Source organism: Musa acuminata, chromosome BXJ1-8 (genome assembly GCF_036884655.1).
Source record: "Musa acuminata AAA Group cultivar baxijiao chromosome BXJ1-8, Cavendish_Baxijiao_AAA, whole genome shotgun sequence".
Taxonomy (NCBI): domain Eukaryota; kingdom Viridiplantae; phylum Streptophyta; class Magnoliopsida; order Zingiberales; family Musaceae; genus Musa; species Musa acuminata.
Window position 1 is genome coordinate 49,424,591 of NC_088334.1, and position 13,545 is coordinate 49,438,135.

General features: G+C 39.4%; 2 protein-coding genes across 2 annotated transcripts; both read left to right on the forward strand.

The window, feature by feature from the left end:
- The first annotated feature begins 92 nt into the window (after window positions 1-92).
- On the forward strand, window positions 93-8,191 carry LOC103995934 (uncharacterized). Its single transcript, XM_009416682.3, has 8 exons — window positions 93-508; window positions 1,041-1,378; window positions 4,483-4,635; window positions 5,587-5,679; window positions 6,840-6,898; window positions 7,205-7,298; window positions 7,499-7,728; window positions 7,833-8,191. Exons 1-7 carry the CDS (start codon window positions 136-138, stop codon window positions 7,721-7,723), a joined length of 1,335 nt encoding a protein of 444 aa, XP_009414957.2. The 5' UTR covers window positions 93-135; the 3' UTR covers window positions 7,724-7,728; window positions 7,833-8,191.
- Window positions 8,192-10,302: 2,111 nt separating this feature from the next.
- Window positions 10,303-11,261, forward strand: LOC135588529 (probable calcium-binding protein CML15). Its single transcript, XM_065080701.1, has one exon. It carries the CDS (start codon window positions 10,471-10,473, stop codon window positions 11,011-11,013), a length of 543 nt encoding a protein of 180 aa, XP_064936773.1. The 5' UTR covers window positions 10,303-10,470; the 3' UTR covers window positions 11,014-11,261.
- The last annotated feature ends 2,284 nt before the right edge of the window (window positions 11,262-13,545 follow it).

Here is a 13,545-nt window from a genome sequence, read left to right on the forward strand (position 1 = left end):
CTTATAGGTTTCGGATTTGTATGGCGGATCCGATCCGACGTATACCATCTTAGTGTATGGACATAACATGTCTAGCACAGCCACATAAGTACATGTAAAAGATCTACCCGGTCTCCAAACCTCTCTCTGCCTCGGATGGCTTCTTCGTCCTTCCCTCCCTCCGCTTGGGCTTTCGCTCCCACCCAACTCAACTCTTCCTCGGCCAAGCCAGCCGTCCTCCTCTTCCGGACGAGGCCCTTCTCTTCCTTTACGCCAAACCGCGCCTCTTCCGCCGACCAAAACCCGCAAGAAGAGGGGGCGCCCCCCGACCCCGTGAAGCTCGCCTTCGCCAAAGCCAAAGCTTACCAGAAAGACAAGAAATCGGCCCCGATCGCGGAACCCGAGCCTCCTCCCAGCCCCAGTGCTGGAATCGAGGGGGTTGGTGATGACTCTCCCCCCCAGGTCCCCTCGGCGGTGAAGCTCGCGATGGAGAGAGCTAAAGAGTACAAGAAGGGCAAAGGAGCTCCGGGTATGGATTCTACGCTTCTGATGGTTCGAATGACATCGATATGAGAATTTTGATGTTTTGGTTTGTTTCTCTTAATTCTTTGTTTTCTTCGGGAAATTAAAAGCAATTGGTGAGAATCAACTTTGATCTTTCTTCTACTGTACCTACATGTTTCCTTAAAGAGATTTGTTTACTTCCAATCTGAACTTCTCAACCTCTTGATGTCTTTGGCTAATTAACTGTTGTGGAACTAGTGTGAAAGGATAGATTTAAATTGAAGATTTAACTTATACAAGAGAAAACCTTTCCCGGTCTCTCCTGATGGGTGCATTGTAAGACTGAACTGTGGACTGGATTCAAGAAAGAGTCTCTTTTTTTCTTTTTTTTTTTTGAAATTTTCCTGTCTATCTAATTTTTTTTGTGGCTTAGTTATTTTAAAGTAGAATATTTTATTCTCAAGAGTGCCATAGGAATTGTATAATGATTTACTCTTAGAAAGCTCAGATATTGTTCTGCTAATTTGCTGGACTTATATTTCTCTTTCAATCGGTAGGGCCACAAAAGATGAGCTTACCATACTCAAGAGAGCTACTTGAAGAGAAAAGTAAGAAGAGAGAGTTGAAAGTATCTAGTGTTGACTTTTTGGGGCTTGATTTTGCGGAGAAAAAAACATATAGAGGAAGGCCACCTGGCTTGAATCCGGTTATAGAACCAATTTCAGAAGGGGATTTGCCTGAAGTGGAGCTTATTGTTGGGGATCCCAGCAAGTTTGGAGAGTCAACCCCTTCAGTGACTGTGAATCCAGAAGAGAATGATGATAACATGGTATTTTATAAGCCCAAGGTTTCTACATGGGGAGTCTTCCCAAGGCCCAACAACATTTCTAAGACGGTATAATGTCCATGTGCTCTTCAGTTGCCAGTTAAGTAGTTTGTGTCTCTTAATGCTATTTATCTATACTTGTCTTTCGTTGGTTGTTGATCAATGTGTACACCAATACTCCTTAGTTGCAAGCTATAATACTGTTCACGTAATTGTAACTTGTGGCTGTACCAATTTAGGTTGTGAAATCAATTATTAGAAAATGATCACCCATTAAAATTAGGTAACTTGACCAGGTGAGATATGTGAAACAATTTGGAGATGGATATGCTTCTCTAACCCCATGATACTGGCTAAGGCCTTAAATTTTAGTAATATGTTTCCTGCATTAGTACTAACTTGTGGGAAAAATCATCTTGAAGCTTTCCTAAATTGTTGAGTTACAATTTCTATTTTTACACTTGTAAGTCCAAATTTTGAGTAGGTATCAGTCTAATTCACAGACCTATGTATGTTACAGTGGTCATTTGGTCTGCAATAATATTATCCAGCTGTAATTGTACACTTTAAGCAGGTTATAGTAAATGTAACATGATTAGTGAGTAATGATAGGAACTCATCTGCTTACTCTTTAGTGCTCGGTCTACCTAGGCCAATCCGCATTGTTGCATGAAAAGGGAATGCCCCCAAAGGATACAAACACATGACTGGACATAAATCCGGTTAGGAAGAGAAAGATAAGAGAAAAGAGGAAAAGACGAGCTGGAAGAGATGTCATTTCTCAATCTTAAACTAGCTTTAAAAATAATATACAATAATTTTGAAAATAAATATTTGTATATAATCAGTTTTGGGTCTTCTAGACAGATTCCTATACTTCTATCTTGGATTTGAATTTTTCTCAATCCTGTATCTATATCTTGAATTTGATCTTACGATCCATATATGTACTCACCACCCATATCCGAGTGACAGACTTTTAATGCTCAATTACTGATGATGTCTGAATTGGATCATCCATCAAGGTGTGATTGGAATCGACGTGATTAATTCCTTGTATGGAATGCATCACAGACTTTCAGAATGGAACTAAGCTGGACGAGTCCAGTGTGGATGCTGAGATGGGTATACTAATCTGGTAAACCCGCAAGACAAAGGGGGCATGGGAATGTGCTCGATGGGATCCTCTAATGCTAAGTTAGAAAGCGTTCAAGTTGGGTATTAGAATGAAGTGGAGAAATAGAGCATAAGAACTGAAGATTTCTTTTCCTGTGTAAGGAACCTCCTTTTATAGCATTAGAATAGTAATAACTGAATCATTAGAGAAGATACTCTGGATCTGTGCATTTATAGAAAATATTCCATCTTGATTTGGTGGTTGATGTGGCAACTGAGTTCGTAGAGTGCAATGGGCCTACCATGTTAACATCCTGCATGGCTCCCAACTCCACGTGTCAATATCAGTTGATTGGGGGTAGGTTTATTTTTCCACATGTGATGCAAGTGCAGGTAGGTTCACATCGACGATGGGAAGGGATGATGTTTTAACTTGGAATGGACTACCAATACCATTCTAAATGTGACCTTGAGGATGACTGACCTGGAGAAAGTGTAAGCCAAACGACTTGGGCATCTTATCCTCTTCCTCGGCCATCAAGAAGATGGATGGGGCTTGTCTTGTCCAAGTTAGAAAGTCCTAGCTCCAGAGGGCGAGCTCTTGCTGTTCTCTCTCTTCTTGGTATTGATCGAGGAGCTTTCGACCTCTCTTCATTATTGCAGATATGTTCACCAAGTTAAAAGCTGCTAGCAAAGGAAAGGGTGCAACATTGTTCAAATTTCAATACTGCCATCATGCACCATTATTTTACTATGCCTCCTACGTTTTCCATAAGTAGGCTATTTTGGCAGATTTTAACATGTAGTATATGCAGTGATAATATGGTGATCGGTGATCCATGATGCATGTACCATAGTGCAAGAGAAGCCCCTGTTATCTAATTATTACCAATGTGGCAATCATGGTTTGTTTTGGCTTAAATAGCCGGAACTGATCAATTTTCAGCCATTTTAGAGCAGAAAACTGGACTGGAGCTTGTTTTGGCTTGGCTTCAAGCAAGTTTGGCATGTTTGTACCCAAACAAGAGATGATAGCATTGCCTATGTGTACCATGGTGATCTTCTGGATGAGCAAACAATAAAAATAAGTGTCGATACCATTGATGTGAAATTTGTCTTGGGAAGGAGTTGTTTTTAAGAAATGGATGGGTCTTGTTCTTAGCAACCAATGGATCTAACAGGAAGCACACTTCACTGCTGGGAATTAGCTGATCTTAAAAGTCAAAAGGATCTGACATGGAAAATGCTTGCATGTATGTCAGAGACCCAAGAAAGTAGATGGTCAATAAATGCTACAGGTCAGAGTTCCTGGATCTATTGACAGTTTTTTGTCAATACATCCCCTTTTCTTGTTGGTGAAAAACTAAAATATTTTGTATAATGCTTATTTGCTAGTAAATAGCAATTTGTCTGGAAAGGTGAACTACTTTTATAATGCTGGCAAGCTTTTTCATAGAATCTTGTTACATAGGTTGATCGGAAATGGACCAAGGAAAATCTTTCTATCCGGAGAATTTTTTTTACAATTTCTTATTGGAAAATGATTTCTTAATATAATCATTTAGGATAGTGATAGACTTATACTAGTTGTTGCTTTTAATATATTTTGGTATGTCATCTGGTAATGCAAATGGATGAAATAGCATATTCTAATGAGTAATGACTACTGTTGTATTAGTACATACACGTACATACACTATACAGTCATAAGACATATTTATGAGTTAAGTGGTAGATGTGTGGTCTTGTTATCTATTGAAGTCATCTTTTGATGGTTGGTTTTCTTCCTTCTCTTCTTTATCAAAAGGAAAACAAGGAAAGGGGCTCCTCCCATGATTTAACCATGCATAGAACAATTCTAATTCTTAAGTAGTTTGTCTCTTGATTCTTCTGCTCCCTCTCTCTCACAGATAAAAATTTTATCCTATTTGTTAAGACAATATAGTGTTTTGTTCATTAGAAACAGTGTTTTCTATTTACACATCGTGATCCACTTCCTGATATCCTATAAAGATTTTATTCCATATCCTTTCATATTGTTCTCTTTTGATGTTTAGTTTGGTGGAGGAAGAAATATCAAACCTGGTGAGGTGCTGGAAACTGCCGAAGGTAAAGCAGCTAAAGAAAAACGCACTAGGGAGTTATTAGCAGCCTACAAAAGTAAGATGGGCTTGATGATTGATGCTAAAACAAAAGCTGAATGTGAGAAGGTATATGTCAAAAACACTTTACTAGCATATATTTTTCCTCATAAATGAATTCCTCTGCACAATTTTCATTACATGGTACTTGACATTTTTATTACTCTTATGCAAGGTTTTAAATACCAGGTGTACCATCTAGTATGGCCTGGTATTTATTGGTCTTATGGGAGACTGACACTCAGGTCAGTTTAGAGCAGGAAAAGATGTTCATAATATATATTTTGTTGGAACAGGACAAAAAATAAAGAAGAAACTATGAAACCAGATGATATCAGCTAAAATAACTTTTCTTGTTTGTTACAAGTCAATGATTTTCATCCTTCTGTGTCAGAGCATGCCTCTGGTGATGCCAGGTGGTGAGAGGAGAAAGGTGTTGTGAAAGAGAGTTCTCCCAGCTCTAAACCTAATGAAATAACTAGCCCTAAACTTGAAACTACTTTGGTAGGTTTCTGGGCCAAATTGATCTAGGGAGCGAAAGAATAAGCCATTTGCTTGGGTTTGAGCAAAACAGTGTCTCGAGACACTTTCAGATCTAGGTAAGTTGTTGGCTAGTAAGATATGGATGATATACCTATAACTATCTGATACTTGATTCCATATTGGAGGTCACAAACTTAAGTGGCTTATTGCAAAATTGTTCACTGGTTTTGGTTACAATGAGATCTTGTTATCTCACCATTTTAACTGGAGAATTTTGGTGTTACTTGACGACTTGATTTATATATAACCAATTTCCCATGCTAATTGATGTCATTTGCATGTTTGAGACTGGCTCTTGCAGCTCTATTTTCTGTGAAAAATTAATGGAAACAGAAACTTGATGTAAATGCTGTTATGCTAGTTGACTGATTATAATGCACATCATTTTACTAGAAAGTATGATATCATGAACATTACATCAACTTGCATCAGCTGTTGCTTGAAAACCATGGTGACTCCTAAGCTATTCATGTCCAGGCTTTGAAGGAAGGTGATAAATTGATGGATCTTGGAAGGTTACGGGAAGCATTGCCTTTTTATGAAAAGATTATGAAAGATTTGGTTTTTCAGGTAATTTATCTGTAGCTATATAACCTATTTTTAGAAATTGTTTGTGTTTGTCATGACATAATGCATAAATTTAGGTGCAATTGTCTTCATCTATCTGAATAATAGCAGCCATTCTGCAGATCTAAACATTATAGGATTAAACATTTGATGTTTAAATATGCATTTAAATCTCAACAAAATGGCATGATTTCTGATCTTGGGCCAACCAGAAGGCTTGGCTAAAGAACCTCCTACTTGAAGCATACGATAAAATTAATTGATGGAGAAGTTTTGCAGCATTTACAGTAACACTAGTTAACTAAGAACCTTTATATGCTTGTTTATGGCTGCAATATATCATTCTACCTTACAATTCTAAAGTAGTCTTCTGCAATCATTTAAAAAGGATGCAACATCAGCTTTTAGTTTGTGCAATATCCACTATTTCTACTTGTTCAATCAAATTTTTATCATGTGATCACTATATCTTGACAATAGATATTTTTGGTCAATGTCAGTATCCATTATTTTTTTGGAGATATATATTAGTGATAAATTAAGATTTTCTAAAGCACTGGTTGGCCAAAATTGTTTGGTCGGTCATAGAGATTCTAATTAGTTGTTATACTGCTGCTTCATTAGACTACTGAACAGGAACTCATGTATACTTGGTGGATTTAATTGTAAAACACATGCCGCAACAGCAAGAAACCGAACTGTCCCAAATTAGTTGGAAATTACAATGGTTTGGGTCGACACAAGGTGTCCCACATTCAGCTGTATTAAATTGGGCTATGCTGAAGCATTCGTGCCAATACTTGCTGCTTCATATTAGCTAGGCCAATTTTTGAGGAGTTTTTTCCAGAACAAGGTGCATCCCAGTAGAGTTGTGCTGACAACATAACAAAACCCCTCGTGATGGAATAGCATCCATAAAAGTACAATACTGAAGGTAACCTTTTGTGTATGTTTATGTTTGTGTGTTGTAACTGACATTGTATACTTATCAGCAAAAAGTATAGAATGCATGGTAGGATGTACTAGTGACTACATATATTGTTTGCGATATGTACTTTATTTTGTAGCATTGGGGCCACTTTGACGGATAATCATTCAATATCGATGATTTTTTCACTAATTCTGTTTTTCTTCTTCGTATCATCTTAATAATGGTAATGCAGAGTGAACTTCATGGACAAGCTGCTTTGCAGTGGTCGATATGTCAAGATTCATTGAGCAGGTATGGTTGTTCATAATGACTATATATTTCTTTGAAATAAATGTTCATGTAGTATGCTTCTGATGATCCATTAGCTGGTTCATCTTTTGGGAATTTTGCCTTAACCTTCTCCAGCTTAACTAACTTTGACTTCTGCCTTCTGAGATACATTAAATGGCGATACTTAAAACCATATATCTTGACATATGGTTTATTGACATAAGTGGGCCTTCATTTCCAGCTGTCTAATCATTATTACTTTGACCGAAACTTTTCTGAGTAGGACACAAACTAAGCTCGTTTAACGTCTGTCTAAAATGTTGACAGGCCAAATGAGGCTAGAGTAATGTATGAGAAGCTTCAGTCTCATCCGAATGTTCAAGTGAGCAAAAGAGCAAGGCAGTTTGCTTTTAGCTTTCAGGTACTGGAGATACAAAGTAATATTTGTTTAGTCTAATTTACCAATTAGTAGGTGAAAATTCCACTAGACTCCTAAATTTCCAAGTATCATATGTCCTTGTAAATATAAAGCACGCTGGTGTTTGGATCAAATTGGTGGTATAAACTGAAAGTGACAATCAGTACCAAATAGTGTTGACGATGGAATTCTATATTCCACAGGCTATGGAAATGATGAAAGCGTCAGGCTCATCGTCGATTCTACGGAAAACAGGTTATGAGACCTACTTTGATGCATTTGTAGAGAATAATGATGACTACAGTCCTACAAAGGAGGAACAGGAAGAGAGCACACTGCGACAAGGCCTTCCTTACATTATCATGTTTCTCTCATCTCCCGTTCTTTTTATAATTTTTCTCGCAGCAAGAAAATCCCTTGGGCTTTGAACAAGGTTGTGGATCACTCTCTGACACTCTTACAGAAACATAGATATCTTTTCCCTTTGGCATTATTCATTTCTAAAGGTAAATGCTCAAGGCTGAAGTGTTCTTGCAGGTGTTCCTTTCGAAGTGATATGTCAACTTCTAGACAACGGATGAGAATTTTTTCCACAAGGCATCAGTGAGGTAAAACACTGTCACCGAATGGATTTGTTTGGCTCCTTTAATTCAAGCATAGTTAGATTTTGGCTTGGTAAGGACAGTTGACAGTAGATTTTTACCAATTACTTTTGAGCCAGTGGAGTGAGTGCATAGGGTATTTGACTGCGGATGAGCAGCAACCTTTTTCTTTCTCAAGAAGAAGCCAAACGATGTTTGGTGGAACACAATGCCACGAGGAAGTGGCATTACATGTGAATTAACATCACAACGACCTTAAAGTAAATAATACAAAACTATAATATTGTTGATGGATCTCTTTTTTTATCACTGGACAAGGGTAAGCGGAATCGATTAGATTCACGCTCTTTGGTCTATCGAGGTCACCGTGATTATACAGATGGTAGATGTTAGTTCTTAGACGACCTTCCTTTGATGCTAAGTTTGGTGGGGATGGTAGGAAACATTTTTGTCGGATCAGTAGGTAGAAATGGGCCTCAATCAATAATTTAGTCATATGGATATTGACCTAATATAAAAATCTGGAGAAATATTTTGTATATATTGTAGAATATGTTATTGAGTTAAGCCCATTATAAAAACCCATGAGGCCACTATAATCGATGTTAATTATTATTTATGATTTTTTTAAAAACTAACTAGAGAATGTGAACCAACTTAGACCTTGATCTTTATACAAACATGAATTGAATCGAAAAAAATAATTCGTTTTGGTTCAACAATTAACTATTCGATTCGAACGCATAAGTCTCTCGTTTAATCACATCAGATTTCGATTTCGTGTGTACCTAAACCTGAAAATAATTGGGGACATCACATATATCCATCACATCAGTGGAGATTTTATTACTTTAAAGGGAGGCAATTTCGATTAAGCATCATAAATTCAACCAAGACCTATGCTGCATGCGTCTGTCTGACATGGGCCCACCTCACGCGTTGATCTTAGAAAAATCACGTCGTCCTCTCACGGGCGAACGGACTCGTTGTATCCATCTCATCTCACGCGTACCACCACCACCACATAGTTCACGAGATCCTCCTCCTTCCCGTCGTCCCCACGTTCGTGTTTCTTCTCTTCCCTTCGTCCATACGCCATTTATTATCAATAAATAATTCCAGACCCGATTCCCCCACCCACAAACCCGATTATATCGGGGCCCACCCGTAGTTCTTACTTCACATTGGCCCATTCTTTCAGTAGAACAAGTAAATCGTCGGGTACCTCTTCTTGTGGGGCTACAAACATTTTCTCTTTCGGTCTTTTCCTCTTTCTTTACGCAATCGGCGCTGCTCGCCCCCACCCACCTTAAGACGGCAACCCCAACTCGTGGCTGGTAGCTCTCGAGACACCAGTGTGGGCCCCGTCGTCACGCGTTGCGTTTGTTTGGTTTGGGTCAAACGACAAAATGGAAGTTGACGTGGCGGGTGTGCGATGTGACAATCTAGTTAATGCAATTAGATCCCGACAAGTGGCCTTTGGCTAAGCCATACCGAACCTAAGTGCCATTCATTCCCTAATTCAACCCAAAACTGATCAAACCCATAAATTCGCATCAACTCAAACTAAAAAAATTTTTACATCCTCATTGACTTTGATATGCATGCATGCTCTTGTCATGGATGGATTGCTCGATCCTCACCTTCGTGGCTTCCTCTTCAAAAGGGGGGTGATAAGGTGTTTGACCTTGTGTCGTTCGTCAGTGGTGCGGCCGCTATTCCATCCAAAGAAGAACAAAAGAATCATAGTTATGCTTTTGTTCCTTCACCACTTTAAAAAGGTATATAAAAATAGAAAATAGCTAAAATATTTTCAACTAATTAAGATTAATTGAAAATTTCTCTCTCATCTCTCTCCTAAAGTTCTTGAAACTCTAGAAGTTTCTCTCCTAAAGAAAGTTCTAGAAGTCTCTCTCCTAAAGTTCTTGAAACTTTCCAAGTAATTTGTGGCAGGAATCAATTAAAGAACATTTGCAGGACAAGTCTCTCGAAGGTTCTTAGACATTAACATTGATGTAACGATTGATATTTTTCTTTTCTTTATAAATAAATAAATAAATTCGAATTGAGAATTTTGTGATAATTAGTTAAAATTTTACTGACTAAATTAATTAACACCGTTGATGTTAAAGTCTTTATTAGTCAAATTAATTATCTTTATCGACCTATCAAAATTAAAATTGAAAATAGGATAAGATTGTATAGATTTCCGCCGTCGAGTGAAATCTAAATAGAAGCGGCCGTCCGGTGACCAACAACGTGGGCGGCACATCCACCACGTCTTTATACCATTACTTAACGCTGTCAGACCACCGACGGCCGTTATTTTAAGCGTCCCGCGATGACCATGTCCTCCTCGAATCTTGTCTCAAATCAAACGGAATCCGTCATTCTCGCCACCCGCGCAATTGGGTCGTTATGCTCGCACCACAACTCACCAACGAACCAAGCAAACAGCGAACTCCTAGTCATCGCCGTCACACACTTGCCCCTTTTCTCCCTCTATATAGCTCCATCGCTCCTCCGGTTCCTCAAGATTCAATCGCGCGCGCTCTCGATCTCGATCCCACGCCATGGGCAAGATCCGGTCCCTCTTCCGCCGGCACCGATCTAAGCCTCAGCCCAGCCACGCCGCTATCCCCTCCGCCGCCGACCCCGGAAACCTCGAGCGGGTGTTCAACAAGTTCGACTCCAACGGCGACGGCAAGATCTCGTCGGCGGAGCTCGCCGATGTCCTCGAGAGCCTCGGCGGCCAGCGGCCCTCCGAGGAGGAGCTCGGCCGCATGATGCGCGAGGCCGACGCCGACGGCGACGGGTTCATCTCCCTCGCCGAGTTCGTTGAACTCAACACCAGCCCCCCGGCGGCCGTCGAGGAGGACCTCCGCCTCGCCTTCGCCGTCTTCGACCTCGACCGCAGCGGCGCCATCTCCGCCGACGAGATCGCCCGCGTCCTCCGCGGGATCGGCGAGGGCGCCTCCGTCGCCCAGTGCCGCCGCATGATCGACGGCGTCGACCTCGACGGCGACGGCCTCATCAGCTTCGAGGAGTTCAAGGCCATGATGACCGCCGGGGGATGCAACGCCCAGGCCTTCGCCGCCTTTGCCGCCGCGAATTAGGCGGTGGAGTTCTCCAATCGAACCAATCTGGATCCACGAGGTTCCCCTCTCTGTCTCTCTCTCTCATCTTCTTTAGCCCTAAAACAAAATTCGACGCGGTCCAGCCCTATAATCGAAGGTGATGCCTTCTAATCGACCGTCAGATGTAGATCTGACGGTGTAGGCTGGAAGATGGTTGCTGGGAAAGATGAATTAATTGTATATAACGTGGATCCTCTCTTTTAATTCCAACGAACATATTCATATCATATTTCTCCCTCTTCTATAGTCATGATTGATGCCGTCTTTATCTTTTTTATGGGTAATTAAATTGTTGTCTTATAGATGAATAGATTATGGGTGGAGTTTTATTATGGAGTATCGTTGTTTACGGGCTATATATGAATCTGCAGCGAGACTCGAACAACTAATTAAAGCATCATTTCTCATAAAGAGAAATAATTGATGCTTATTGGTAAGTTGGATTTCCTTGTTTTTAAACAAGGAGAAAACCTCATGAAAAATATTAGTATGGTATAAAAGACTTCATCTTCTGGGATGGATGGATGGATGTTGACTTGAAAATATCAGTGGTATTGCTATAAAGCCATCAAAATTAAAAAGGGAGAAGAATGCCTCATGAAATTTCAATCCCCAAATGACTTGTTTCTATCTCATTCTTTGATGTCCCAATTGGGGATAATTGAAACCTTATAAATCACACATTTGTTTATGTGGAAATATTAAATATTAAATAATTGTGTAACGATACACTAACCACTAGAATATGATGATAAAACTTTGTTACACAAAATGTTACAGAAAGCATTATAGAGTTAATAAACTAGATGTAAGGATAGTGTCAAACACTCTCCACTCTCAATCATGCTTCTCTCTCTCTCTCTCTCTCTCTCTCTCTTTTATCTTTAATTGTCCGGGTTGATGATTACCTTATTATTTCAAATGAGAGAGAAAGAATGTTTTCGGTAACAAGAAAATTATTTTATCAATTTGGTGTTGAAGTCTGATTGAGCTAAAACTTAGCATAGCAGAAAATTATCAATTGGGGATTGTTCTCGTCAAAAGTGGGTCCAATCTGATGCTGTTTCAGTCTTTGTTTGTTCCGCAGATCAACCAACATTAGGTTGCTAACGACAATATGGTCAAGAATTTTAAGCTTTCAGATTCTCAACCTCAATAGGATTTTTCAAGAGACATGACACGATCTATCAACTTAGGTTGATGGAAGATTGGATCGAGGAGGAGACCTCTTATTTATATAATAGTACATGTATTTAATAGGACTTTGTTGACAGAAAAAAAAAAAACTTTACATCCTAGTGAATTTGATATAATCCACATACATATATGTCACCTTCTCGGTAGAAACATCGAGTTCCGAAGATGTCACCTTTATAAAGACCAAGGTCAAGAGAGATTTTTTGATTGGATCGTTCTGACACCTAAATTAATAATCCGAAGTATTTGAGGGTCAATACGAGTGGTCAAAAAGTGATCCTTCATTTTTTATTATGTTGAAGATGAACTTTTATATTTGGTCGTATAGAAATATAATATTTTATGAAATATTCTAGAAGGAGATAGTCTTTAACTATCTCCAACAGCCTCTCCTTAACTTTTTATCCATGTATATGACAAAAGAGGGATAGTTAAATAAGATAGCCTTCCCCTTGACTTTTTATCCATGCATGTGACAAAGGAGGGATAGTCAAAAGAGATAGCCTTTAACTATCTCCAACAACCTCCTCTTGACTTTTTATCCATGTAAGTGACAAAGGAGGGATAGTCATCGCTTGTCTTTGATCCTTACCCACGTGGGCATACAAGTGGAGAGTAGCCTCTATCTTCTTCCACTCTAGACATCACTGATAGTCATACGTTAGATGACGATTAACTGATGGTGTTCTCTATCATTTATCCCCTATAAGAGATGCTTCGAGGCTCTCGCGAGAGGGATCCAAAGTGTGATGTCTAGTTCTTCTAACACATTAAGCTTATGCCTCTTCGATAAGTTCTCCAACTTTATGCATTAGGCGAATGCCGATAAGGCCGAGAGGTGCTCATGTCTTGAATTGACAAACCTCGTCCCTCAACAAATGGGCATTTCTCGCCAATGCGCTCTCCTCGATAGAGAATCAATCCTTGCCAATGTGTGAACGTAACCCTCCTTTATGTATGAAAGACCATGGGCAAGGGGTGCGAGTGCTATTGGTGGTAATCCATCATGTGCAAAGCAAAAGAATTGATGAAAAGTGGCTTCAAGCGAGTGTACTATTTTCATGCTGAGCCTCTTAATGTGGTTAAGAAGGCGTAACACATCAAGGCATCCAAAGTGCTTTACGATAACATTTGGGCACAAAAAGCTATAATGTGCTACGTCGAGTCGATATTGTCATCGAACGCCTCCAATAACGGGAGGTGGAAGTTTGTTGGATCTATTCCTTCATGTATTTTTTGGATAAATGTTGATCAATCTAAGGTGAGGTCAACCAGTGCTTCCCCTTTTTATTATTAGAACTCTTATCGTATTTT